Raw genomic sequence first — 12,886 nt, 5'->3', positions numbered from 1 at the left:
AGAGATCTGACATGAGTATTCGATAAATAAAGGAGCTGCAGGACTAGGGTCTGATGAGAGCAATCAGAGGACAAGGAGTCTGATGTGAATATATGACTTACAGGCTGCAGGCCCAGTGGTCTGATCTGAAGTGGGTATATGCCTGACAGAGGGGCTGCAGGGTCATTGGTCTAATCTGATGTGTGTGTGTCTGACAAAGGGGCTGCAGGGCCAGGGGTCTGACCTGTAGTGGGTATATACCTGACAGATGGGCTGCAGGGCTAGGGATCTGATCTGATGTGGTTATGTGCCTGACAGAGGAGGGCCATTGGTCTGATCTGATGTGGGTATATGGCTGACAGAGGGGCTGCAGTGCCAGGGGTCTGATCTGAAGTGGGTGTGTGCCTGACAGAGGGGCTGCAGGGCCATTGGTCTAATCTGATGTGTGTGTGTGTGTGTGTGTGTCTGACAAAGGGGCTGCAAGGCCAGGGGTCTGACCTGTAGTGGGTATATGCCTGACAGATGGGCTGCAGTGCTAGGGGTCTGATCTGATGTGGTTATGTGCCTGACAGAGGAGGGCCATTGGTCTGATCTGATGTGGGTATATGCCTGACAGAGGGGCTGCAGGGCCAGGGGTCTGATCTGAAGTGGGTATGTGCCTGACAGAGGGGCTGCATGGCCATTGGTCTGATCTGATGTGGGTATGTGCCTTACAGAGTGGCTGCAGGGCCTGGGGTCTGATCTGATGTGGGTATGTGTCTGATAGAGGGGCTGCAGGGCCATGTGTCTGATCTGATGTGGGTATGTGCCTGACAGAAGGACTGCAGGGTCATTGGTCTGATGTGGGTATGTGTCTGACACAGAGGCTGCAGGACCAGGGGTCTGATTTGATGTGGGTATGTGCCTGATAGATGGGCTGCAGGGCTAGGGGTCTGATCTGATGTGGGTATGTGCCTGAAAGAGAGGCTGCAGGGCTAGGGGTCTGACCTGATGTGGGTATGTGTCTGATAGAGGGGCTGCAGGGCTAGGGTCTGACCTGATGTGGGTATGTGCCTGACAGAAGGACTGCAGGGTCATTGGTCTAATCTGATGTGGGTATGTGTCTGACAGAGAGGCTGCAGGGCCAGGGGTCTTACCTGATGTGGGTATGTGCCTGATAGTTGGGCTGCAGGGCTAGGGGTCTAATCTGATGTGGGTATGTGCCTGACAGGCTGCAGGGCTAGGGGTCTGATCTGATGTGGGTATGTGCCTGACAGGCTGCAGGGCTAGGGGTCTGATCTGATGTGGGTGTGTGCCTGACAGATGGGCTGCAGGGCTAGGGGTCTGACCTGATGTGGGTATGTGCCTGACAGATGGGCTGCAGGGCTAGGGGTCTGATCTGATGTGGGTATGTGCCTGACAGAGGGCCTGCAGGACCAGGTATCTGATCTAATATGGGTTTTCTGATTTGAGGTCTGACATTAGAATGGTATGAAAATGTTTACGCATTTAGCTGTCAGTTGTTCTATTGGTGAAATTGCATGTAACTGTTGTTGAAGCCACTTTTATTTATGTTACCGTTAAAATCGAAGTGGTCAATGATTGATTCATCATTTATTGTAAACTGAAATCTCTTTACATTAGAGAGATAATTAATACGCCAAAATAGGTCAATGGGTAATGTATTTAGAAGCTGATTAGCTAGAATGCTGCAAACATCAATGAGGAATTTCAATAGCTCAGAAGTAACAAATGCCAGTATTGATTGGAAGTAGCAGCTGTGACAACTGGTTTCAGAGAGGTTATTTTACTTTTTATGGCACCAATAACACTTAAAAGGCATAAATAATGGCAAAATAAAAATACAGTGTAATACAGTATGTTAGATATTTTAATGATGCACAGTATTGCTTGTATATAAATATGTGTTCAACCTCTGCATAGGGATAAAACATAAATCTAAAGTCTGCTCCAAAGCAGCAACACACTGCTGGGAGCTAGCTGAAAACTTCTAGTGAGCCAATGATAAGAGACAAATGTAGCCACCAATCACAAGCTAGCTCACAATAGTGTAGGACATGTGCATATTCTTTTTCAAGAAAGGATACTTAGAAAACAAGGTAAATTTGGAAAATCAAAGTGAATCTAAATGTTTTTTTGAAAGTACATGCTCTCTCCAAATCATACAAGTTTCATTTTGATTTTTCTATCCCTTTAACCAGTTTTGAACAGAGGGATAATATTTACATATCTGCATAAGTATTAGAATGTTACAGAGACAGTCTACACCAGAATTGTTATTGTTTAAAAAGATAGATAATCACTTTATTACCCATTCCCTAGTTTTGCATAACCAACACATTTATAATAATACACTTTTTACCTCTGTGATTACCTTGTATCTAAGCCTCTGCAAACTGCCCCCTTATTTCAGTTCTTTTGACAAACATTCATTTTAGCCAATCAGAGCTGGCTGACTGGATCTCTACGTTCGTGAGCACAGTGTTATCTATATGTCACACATGAACTAACACCCTCTAGTGGTGAAAAACTGTTAAAATGCCCTGAGAGAAAGGCGGCCTTCAAGGGCTTAGAAATTTGCATATGAACCTCCTAGGTTTAGCTTTCAACTAAGAATACCAAGAGAACAAAGCAAAATTGGTGATAAAAGTAAATTGGAAAATTGTTTTAAATTACATTCTCTATCTGAATCATGAACGTTTATTTTGGACTAGACTGTCCCTTTAATACTACGATAATCTCAGATATAAAGAAAAAAACTCACGCATACTGGGATCAATTCAGTAAAATATGGTGTAAGCTAATAAATTGTGACAGTATTTTGGAAATAGTGTTATTTAACATAAATCAGTAAGAACTGCACATTATAAATATAAATCCAGACACTGAAAGTGAAATAATTAGTGCAAATTGCAAAGACAACCATTTTTTATCTGGATTAATTATCTCTTTAACTTAAAGGGACATTAAACACCTCAAGATATTAATATAAATTGTTTAATTACATGCAGTAAAACAACTTTGCAATATACTTTTATTATTTATTTTTTTCTCCTTTCCTGTAATTTTATTCTGAATATTGTGGGCTTTCCAATCATTGTTAATTATGGAAGTGCAGGCACAGCTATATTCCACACAGTCATTGGTTGTACACTCTAGTAAGCCTTTTATAACCATTCCTAATTGGCCTCAGCAGAAAAGGTAACCTAAATATGGCGGCAACCACTGCTTTATGGACATTAACTTTACCCTTATTTTTTTCAGTATTTAAACAACTAATATAATTTTTAAAAATTCATGTACAAATTATTCTCAGGCTAATTTTTGCTCTGAATACATCATTCAAGCAATGATTTATTTAGTGTTTAATGTCCCTTTAAAGGTGTTTCAGCTAACATTACTTTAGCAATAAAAAACATTGACTACTTTGATTTAATTCTAAATAGGAATTTTAAAAAATTGATACCCACTGTACCCCTGTCATTTAGATCAATAAGCAGGGGCAGAACTACCATTAGTGCAGCAGGTGCAATGGCACCAGGGCTTAAGTGCTGGCAGGCCCATAGCAGCCAGTCAATACACTATAGACTATTTTGGTTCCAGTCAGACCCTATTAAAAAACCTTATGGTTGGATATCACAAGTGTCTTTTGCTAGCATCAAACCATTGTAAAATTCATGAATTATCATCATTAAAATAATTTTAGATTTGGTGATCACCTCTGCATCTGTTGTATGTATCTATTAGGGCTGTGCAATTAATCACAATATGAGGCTTTGCAATATCTAAATCGCAGGAGGCTGCAATTTTTTATCAAAATATACAAACAAAAAAATGAAACAGTCCGAAACAACTTCCTTTAACATGTCACATCAATCACACAAGTGCTCCAGGCCAGCAGCAGCACTGATCACTCCTCCAGGTGGGTGGTCCAGAAGCTTTACATCAGTGTCACAGCACATAATGCTACCGCCGCCATTTTACTTGCCTCATTGCGGACTGGCGGAGATCTTTTCTCTGGCCTATTCAGTCTGCAGTGCAAATTGCAAAGGGTACAAGCCACTGTTTTGAACAGTTAAATACATTTTTGAATACAAAATGTATGTTTAAAATATTTTAATAAAATCGCAATACTTTATCAAAAAATTGTGATATATATGTTTTTCCTTATTGGCCAGCCCTGGTATCTAGTATAATAACACTTATTCATCTATAGTATTGCCTAGTGTAATATAAGGTGAGAGAGCAGTTTGATATAACTAGCATAAAGGCTGCCTTAGCCTTTTTTTCATGACAATATTGGCAACAGGTGCACACACCCAATGCTGATTTTGGAGCTTGCACAAGTACAGATAGGTGTGTTTAGAGATTTTCATTTGGACATTTTGTTATAGAACGAATGACGAATATGGCAGCCCGGCAGCATTCTGCTATTTTTGGAGCCAGATTTGATCTTGTGAAAGTGCAACCCCCTACACTCTGTCCAAATAGCCAATTGCCACTGGCGACGGCCATATCAAGCATTTGTTTTATAACAAAACCTCTGAATGCACATCCCTGGGGTGTATGCTCTTTGCACTAGCATGCCTGTCAATTAAAGGGACAGTCTGCTCTAGAATTTTTATTGTTTAAAAAGATAGATTATCCCTTTATTACCCATTCCCCAGTTTTGCATAACCAACACAGTTATATTAATATACATTTTACCTCTGTGATTACCTTGTATCTAATCCTCTGCAGACTGTCCCCTTATTTCAGTTCTTTTGACAGACTTGCACTTTAGCCAGTCAGTGCCCTCTCATAAGTAACTCCACAGGCGTGAGCACAAGGTTATCTATATGGCACACAAGAACTAATGCCCTTTAGCTGTTAAAAACTGTTGAATGGTGGTCTTCAAGGGATTAAAATAAACATATGAGCTTACCTAGGTTTAGATTTCAACTAAGAATACCAAGAGAACAAAGCAAATTTAATGATAAAAGTGAATTAGACAGTTGTTTAAAATTGCATGCCCTATCTGAATCATGAAAGTTTAATTTTGACTAGACTATCCCTTTATGGTTGTGCCAAGAGTATGCTTACCAATCAGCAGTTGATTGATTGTTCTATGCTACTCTGCAGGGGTTCGTTCCTGACCAAGAAGCAGGACCAGGCAGCCCGCAAGATTATGAGATTCCTTCGTCGCTGCCGGCACAGGTAATAGAAAATATTGAGTGTGTTTGTCTTTATCAATGGGAAGAGGAGTAAGCTGCATACCGTTTAAGAACACATGTAGTGTATTTATTGTCAAAAGGTGTGCATGAGAGATTGTGGTGCTGAGGTGTTGGCTGTAAATACGAGTGTTGAGTTGTATGTTTATGAAGAAGAGGATGCGGTTTGAGTATATGATTGGATTGGATGCAGTGAAGGTGAGAGAGCAGGGTGTACAGGTGTGTATAACAACTATATAATGATGTAACTGTCAAAAGAAAGTGGAGCTATATCTATGAGAGAGTAAATACGTAGCATTTGAGAATGTGTTAGTGATTTATAGTATTGTGTAATGGTGCAGGTATGAGTGATGAATTAGAGTTTTATTGTTAAGGTGAGAACAAACAGCGCTACAGATTTGTCAAGTATTGTGTGTGTGTGTATATTTATACAAAACCAAAAGAAGAACAGTGCTGGGCTGGGTGATAACTATACGTGGTATGCTATATAACATCAATGCTGTTCCCATGTATAATGTATGAAAAACTGCTATATAGATGTAAGGTGAACAAATTTCACAAGGTGTATGAAAAATGGACTCAAGTGCTCAAATCCACTAAATGAAGTAATGTTCAAAAAAGTTACCTGTGTCCCGAAACAATGTCCAGATCATGGAGCACTTGGAAAGAGCTGTAATCCGTGTCAGCTCTGAAACCGTGCTGGTACCTCCTGTCCCCCTGCTGAGGCTTAAGCTGGGCAGTTGTCCCGAAAATTCAGTCAGCGGTAATGAGATCAGAAGCTGTGGAACCGCTATATACAGCGCTGTGGGGCAACTACGGAAAAGGAAAAAGGGGCGAAGACTTGCACTTTCTTACCACCTCTCAACCGTTGTAAACTCGCCACCACCATTGGGCTAAAACGCCACGCCTTCCTAGGTTTCTTCTGACGTAACCGGGTCACGTGATGCCTCCGATGAGGCCGCCAAACACTCTCCACTCAGGTCCAATCGATGGCAGGTATAGGAGGATACAGCCACGGTATTACTCCAATGTGGAACCAGCACCACGAAAATATGAGGAATGCTGCTACCAGACAGGCAAAAAGGCATAAACAGTCCAAAAAGGTAAACGGTAACAGCAACTTAAATAAAAAGTTCAATCTTTATTATTCCATTTTAAAATACATACTCCAAGGAGAAATTGTAGAAAAAAGATACACGGATACACAAGACAGTATGTATATTTATATAAATGTATGAGAGAGAGAAATATATATATATATCCTATATAATAAAAGGCCAAGTGTGTGTCCAAAGCTGTCATGCGCAGTAGAGACTGTGACGTGTAGTGAAGTGGGCGTGGCCGGGCTGGTGCGACGTGGGCGGGCCTGGGCATGATGTGGACGGGGGCAGACGTGACGCGGGCGGATCGGGCGGGGCCGGGCGTGATGCGGGCGGGCCCAGATGCCGGGCCGACTGCCATGAGAGAAAGAGAGCTCTAAAGAGGGGGGATAGAGAGAGCACAAGAGGGGGGATAAAGAGAGGAAGAGAGACAGCAAAAGAGAGGGGGGAGAGTGCAGAAGAGAGACAGCAAAAGAGAGAGCGCAAAGGAGAGAGGGGAGAGAGAGCGCAAATGAGAGGGGGAGAGAGAGAGAGCAAAATAGAGGGGGAGAGAGAGTAAAATAGAGGGGGTAGAGAGCGCAAAAGAGAGGGGGAGAGAGCACAAAAGAGAGGGGGAGAGAACACAAAAGAGAGGGGGGAGAGAGCGCAAAAGAGAGGGGGGAGAGAGCGCAAAAGAGAGGGGGGAGAGAGCGCAAAAGAGAGGGAGAGAGAGCGCAAAAGAGAGGGGAGAGACAGCAAAAGAGAGAAGAGAGAGAGCAAACAAGAGGAGAGAGAGCAAAAGAGAGGGAGAGAGAGCAAAAGAGAGGGGGGGGGAGAGAGCAAAAGAGAGGGGGGGGAGAGAGCAAAAGAGAGGGGGGGGAGAGAGCAAAAGAGAGGGGGGGAGAGAGAGCAAAAGAGAGAGGGGAGGGAGCAAAAGAGAGGAGGGAGAGCGAGAGCAAAAGAGAGGGGGGAGAGAGAGCAAAAGAGTGGGGGGAGAGAGAGAGCAAAAGAGAGGGGGGAGAGAGAGAGCAAAAGAGAGGGGGGAGAGAGCGAGCAAAATAGAGGGGGAAGAGAGAGAGCAAAAGAGAGGGGGAATAGAGAGAGCAAAAGAGAGGGGGAAGAGAGAGAGCAAAAGAGAGGGAGAAGAAAGAGAGCAAAAGAGAGGAGGAAGAGAGAGAGCAAAAGAGAGGGGGAAGAGAGAGAGCAAAAGAGAGGAGGGAAAGAGAGAGAAAAAATGAGAGGGGGTAGAGAGAGAGCAAAAGAGAGGGGGGAGAGAGAGAGTAAAAAAGAGGGGGGAGAGAGAGCGCAAAAGAGAGGGGAGAGAGAGCGCAAAAGAGAGGGGAGAAAGAGAGAGCAAAATAGAGGGGGGGGACAGAGAAAGAGCAAGGGGTGGGACCGCTGTACTGCAAAAAATGGCCCGTGTACATGGGCTTTAGGACTAGTATATTTATAATTGAATATTATACACTTTGAAAGCGATTCTGTAGTCTTTTAGCTTTTTAAGAGATAGTGTGCAATGCTGTATAAAAAGGTTTATCGCATACTGAAGATGTATTTCTTTCTAATGACACAGTGAGTACACGGATCATCATAATTATTATTGGGAATATCACTCCTGATCAGCAGGAGGAGGCAAAGAGCACCACAGCAAAGCTGTTAAATACCACTCACCTTACCCACAACTCCCAGTCATTCTCTTTGCTTGTATTAGTTACAAGGAAGGGGTAAAGTTAGGTGTCTGATTCTTCAATCAAGAGTTTGTTATTTTTAAGCAGGACAAGTTTGTTCTGTTTTTTTCTGGGGTTTAGCAGTATTCCACTTCAGTCTCTTCAGTATAGCAGTGGTGGCTTTTAAGCTTTGGGGAACTGGGGGGGGTATAATCCCTTCTGTGCTTCCCAGGTTGTGAGCTGCCCTTTTGGTAAAAAGACTATGTAGGTTTACTTAGTCTTTTTCTTTCTGTATCCACAGGTCCATGTTAGGAAGGAAACCTTTCAAACCTAGTGAGCTGACTTGCTGCCGGGCAGATTATTATGGAGGTAAGTGCTATTTTTTTATTTTTCTGAGGGTGTTCAGAAAAGGTTGGCACTTTTGGATAATTTTTGGGATGTGAACCTGTTTGTGCAGGTTTTTATATGGTGGCAAGTTTTTTATGGGGCACTGAGAGAGGAATATTATTATAGGACAGTCTGGCATATGTGTTGGCAGACGATTTTTAGGCTCTGAGTGTTGTGTACACTTTTTATGTGGCTCATTATTCTGTTTATTGGAGAGGCTAGGTTGTTCTCAGCTTTAGATGGCTGACAGTTTATTTTGCAGTTTTTATCTTCCCGGCGACTGTTTGTTTTTAATGTCGCCCAGGAGGTGTTTGCATACACCCATGATGGGCGGAGCTTCTGCGCCGAGAGTTTTACGCGCTCTTTTAGGAGGCTGTGTTTGATTTTCCCTTCGGCTGCGGTGCGGTCAGTCTGGAGAGCAGGTGGTAGCAGTGGGGGAGTCCGGTTCATCTCTGCTACGCTGTTTATTGCTCTAGTCCATGGGAGGTCAGGTAAGCACCTCAGCAAGGCTTGTTGAGGTGCATAGGTGCTGCAGGGGCCAATATTTATATTTCATTGTGAATTTTCTGTGTGATATGGTTAACGTTTGTTTCTTAAAGGGACGATAACGTTTAAAAAAAGAAAGTTTGGGTTGTTTTTTTTTGCTGTTGCTGCAGTTTTTCTGAAATTAGAATTTCCTGATTTATTTTTTCTTGCTGGTATTAAGATGGAGCAAGAGGACTTGCAGGATATTACTTGCACTTTATGCCTTGATGCTAATGTGGAGCCGCCTATCCCTTTCTGTTCTTCATGTATAGAGAGAACATTACAGTATAGGGATAGGGTTTTTGATTCAGAGCCTTCATTTTCTAAGGAGAATGATGTTCAGAAGTCTCTTGTTCAAGCTGTTACGCAGCTTTCTCAGCAATCATCCCAATCTCAATCCTCTTCTCATGCTGTGCCCTGCGTTTCGTCTCAGGCTGGTTTTTCATTGCAGGATATGACTACCCACATATCCACTGCTGTATCTGATGCTTTGCAGGGGAAGCGCAAAAGGAGGTTTAAGGGTTCTGACTCTGTTGGAGTTGTGTCAACTGTTTCTTCCCATAAGTCTGAGGAAGAAGATACTTCAGTAACGTTTGAAGGGGAAATTTTGGACTCTAATATTGTAATTCATTCTGCTGATTCTGAGGTGGTTTTCTTCAGATTTAAGTTGGAGCACCTCCGTTTGTTACTTAAGGAGGTTTTATCTACCTTGGATGACTCTGATTTGACGGTCATAGTTACTCCCAAGAAGGCTAGTAAGCTTAATAAGTTTTTTGATGTTCCCTCCGTGGCTGAAGTTTTTCCTTTTCCGGATCGGGTTTCAGAGATTATTTCTCGGGAATGGGAAAAGCCTGGAATTCCTTTTTCCCCTTCTCCTATTTTTAGGAAGATGTTTCCTATTGCGGATTCTATTAAGGAATCTTGACAGACAGTTCCTAAGGTTGAGGGAGCTATTTCCACTTTGGCTAAGAGGATCACTAGTCCTATTGAGGATAGTTCTTTTAAGGATCCCATGGATAAGAAGTTGGAGGCCTTCCTTAAGAGGATTTATGTTCACCAGGGGATGCAATGGTAGCCTGTTGCGTTTAATGCTACGCTTACCAGTGCGGCTGCATATTGGTTTGATGAGTTGTCTGATTCTATTCATCAGGAGCCTTCTCTGGAGGAGATTCAGGATAGAATTAAGGCTTTAAAATTTTGCCAATTCTTTTATTGCGGACGCTTCTTTTCAGGTTGTCAAGTTGGGAGCAAAGATTTCTGGCTTTGCTGTTTTGGCTCGCAGGGCTTTATGGTTAAAGTCCTGGTCTGCGGATGTATAATCTAAGTCTAAGCTTTTATCGATTCCTTAAAAAACCTCAGGATAAGAGAAATAAGCAGAAAGGTCGACAGTAATTTTCGTTCCTTTGTAACTTCTCTGGTAAGTCTTCCTCTTCCTCCTCCAAGCAGGATCAATCCAAGCCTTCTTGGAGACATAATCAGTCCTGGAGCAAGGGGAAGCAGTCTAAGAAGCCTGCTGCTGACTCAAAGTCTGCATAAAGGGTTTGCACCCAATCCGGGAATGGATTGTGGGGGGGGGGGGGGGGCAGGCTATTTTTTTTTGTTCAGGACGTTCCAGATCCCTGGGTGATAGATGTTGTGTCCCAGGTATACAGGCTGGAGTTCAAGAATTTTCCTCCAAGGGGCAGGTTTCATCTATCAAGGTTATCTGTAGACCAGATAAAAAGAGAGGCATTTTTAAGTTGTGTTCAAGATCTTTCCGACATGTTAGTGATCATTCCTGTTTCAGTTCAGGAGCAGGGACTAGGTTTTTATATTGTTTTTATACTGTTTATCGTTCCCAAAAAGTAGGGAACTTTCAGACCCATCTTGGATCTCAAGTGTGTAAACAAGTTTCTCAGAGTTCCGCCTTTCAAGATGGAAACTATTCGGTCAATTCATGACTACAGTAGATTTAAAGGATGCATATCTAAATATTCCCATTCACAAGGATCATCACAAGTTTCTGAGGTTTGCTTTTCTAGACAAGCACTTTCAGTTTGTGGCTCTTCCTTTTGGTATTGCAACAGCTCCCAGGGTGTTTTCAAAAGGTTCTGAGTGCATTGCTGGCAGTTCTCAGATTGCAGGGGGTTGCAGTAGCTCCTTATCTGGACGACATTCTTGTTCAGGCGCCATCTTTTAAACTAGCAAGCTCCCACACGGAGTTGCTTTTGTCTTTTCTGCACTCCCATGGTTGGAAGGTGAATTTAGGAAAAAGTTCCTTGATTCCGGCTACAAGAGTGGTATTCTTGGTAACCATTATAGATTCTCTGGAAATGAAGATATTTTTGACAGAAGCAAGGAATTAAAAAATGTTCTATTCATGTCTGGCTCTTCAGGAATCTCCTCGGCCGTCGGTGGCCCAGTGTATGGAGGTTATTGGTCTGATGGTTTCGGTCATGGACATCATTCCGTTTGCCCGGTTTCATCTCAGACCTCTGCAGTTATTCATGCTGAGACAGTGGAATGGGGATTATACGGATCTGTCTCCAAAGATTGTTTTAGATCAGGTGGCAAGAGATTCTCTTCGGTAGTGGTTGTCTCAGGATCTTCTTTCCCAGGGAACCTGTTTTCGCAGGCCTTCCTGGGTGATTGTGACCACGGATGCCAGTCTGCTGGGTTGGGGTGCTGCCTGGGGCCCACTGAAGACTCAGGGTCTGTGGACTCGGGAGGAATCGATTCTTCCTATAAATGTCTTAGAGCTGAGGGCAATCTTCAATGCTCTTCTGGCCTGGCCTAAGTTGGCTTCAACCCAGTTTATCAGATTTCAGTCGGGCAATATAACGTCCGTGGCTTACATCAATCATCAGGGAAGAACTCAGAGTTCCTTGGCGATGAAGGAGGTAGCCAGGATTATTCAGTGGGCAGAGGCTCACAATTGTTGTCTGTCTGTGATCCACATTCCAAGGGTAGACAATTGGAAAGCAGATTTTCTGAGCAGGCAGTCTTTTCATCCGGGGAGTGGAAACTTCATCCGGAGGTGTTTTCCATTTTGATTCTCAGGTGGCGTCAACCGGAGTTGGATCTTATGGTATCTCCTCACAATCCCAAGCTTCCGAAGTACGGGTCAAGGTCAAGGGATCCTCAAGCTGTTCTAACAGATGCTCTAGCAGTTCATGGAAGTTCAGTCTGGCATACGTGTTTCCTCCGTTTGCCCTTCTTCCTCGAGTTATTGCTCGGATCCGACAGGAGAGGACGTCGGTAATTCTCATTGCACCGGCGTGGCCTTGCAGGATCTGGTATGCAGATCTGGTGGAGATGTCATCCTTTCCACCTTGGAGCCTTCCGTTGAGGAAGGACCTTCTACTTCAGGGTCCCTTCCTTCATCCAAATCTCGTTTCTCTGAAGCTGACTGCTTAGAGATTGAATGCTTGATTCTATCTAAGCGTCGGTTATTGAAACTATGATTCAGGCGCGTAAGCCTGTGACTAGAAAGATTTATTACAAGATATGGCGTAAATATCTGTATTGATGTGAATCTAAGGGCTACTCTTGGAGTAGAGTCAGGATTTTGTCTTTTCTTCAGGAGGGTCTGGAGAAAGGTTTGTCTGCTTGTACCCTGAAGGGTCAAATTTCTGCTTTATCTATTCTGTCACATAAATGTCTAGTGGATGTAGCAGACGTTCAGTTTTTTTGTCAGGCTTTGGTTAGAATCCGGCCTATTGTTAAGTTTTTGTCTCCTCCTTGGAGTCTTCATTTAGTTTTAATAGTTCTTCAACAGGCTCTGTTTGAGCCTATGCATTCTTTGGATATTAAGTTGTTAACCTGGAAGGTTTTGTTTTTGGTTGCTATCACTTCGGCTGGAAGTGTTTCGGAGCTCTCAGCGTTGCAGTGTGAAGCTTCTTTTCTTATTTTTCATTCTGATAAGGTAGTATTACGTACTGCTTTAGGTTTTATTCCTAAGGTTGTTTCAGATAAGAATATTAATCAAGAGATTGTTGTTCCTTCTTTGTGTCCTAATCCTCCTTCTCATAAGGAACGTTTGTTGCACAACCTGGATGTA

The 12,886-nt window shown here is 43.0% G+C and overlaps 1 protein-coding gene across 1 annotated transcript in view; it reads left to right on the top strand.

Annotated features, from left to right (window-relative positions):
- CAMTA2 (calmodulin binding transcription activator 2) overlaps positions 1-12,886 on the top strand; it is a 307,159-nt gene that overhangs the window by 288,538 nt on the left and 5,735 nt on the right. Inside the window, exon 22 of the mRNA XM_053718351.1 lies at positions 5,101-5,175. Coding sequence (XP_053574326.1) covers positions 5,101-5,175 — 75 coding nt within the window. The remainder of the gene's footprint in view (positions 1-5,100; positions 5,176-12,886) is intronic.

Source organism: Bombina bombina, chromosome 6, assembly GCF_027579735.1.
Source record: "Bombina bombina isolate aBomBom1 chromosome 6, aBomBom1.pri, whole genome shotgun sequence".
Lineage (NCBI taxonomy): Eukaryota > Metazoa > Chordata > Amphibia > Anura > Bombinatoridae > Bombina > Bombina bombina.
Note: the sequence above shows the minus strand (reverse complement) of the source record. Positions and strands in the feature narration are given on the sequence as shown.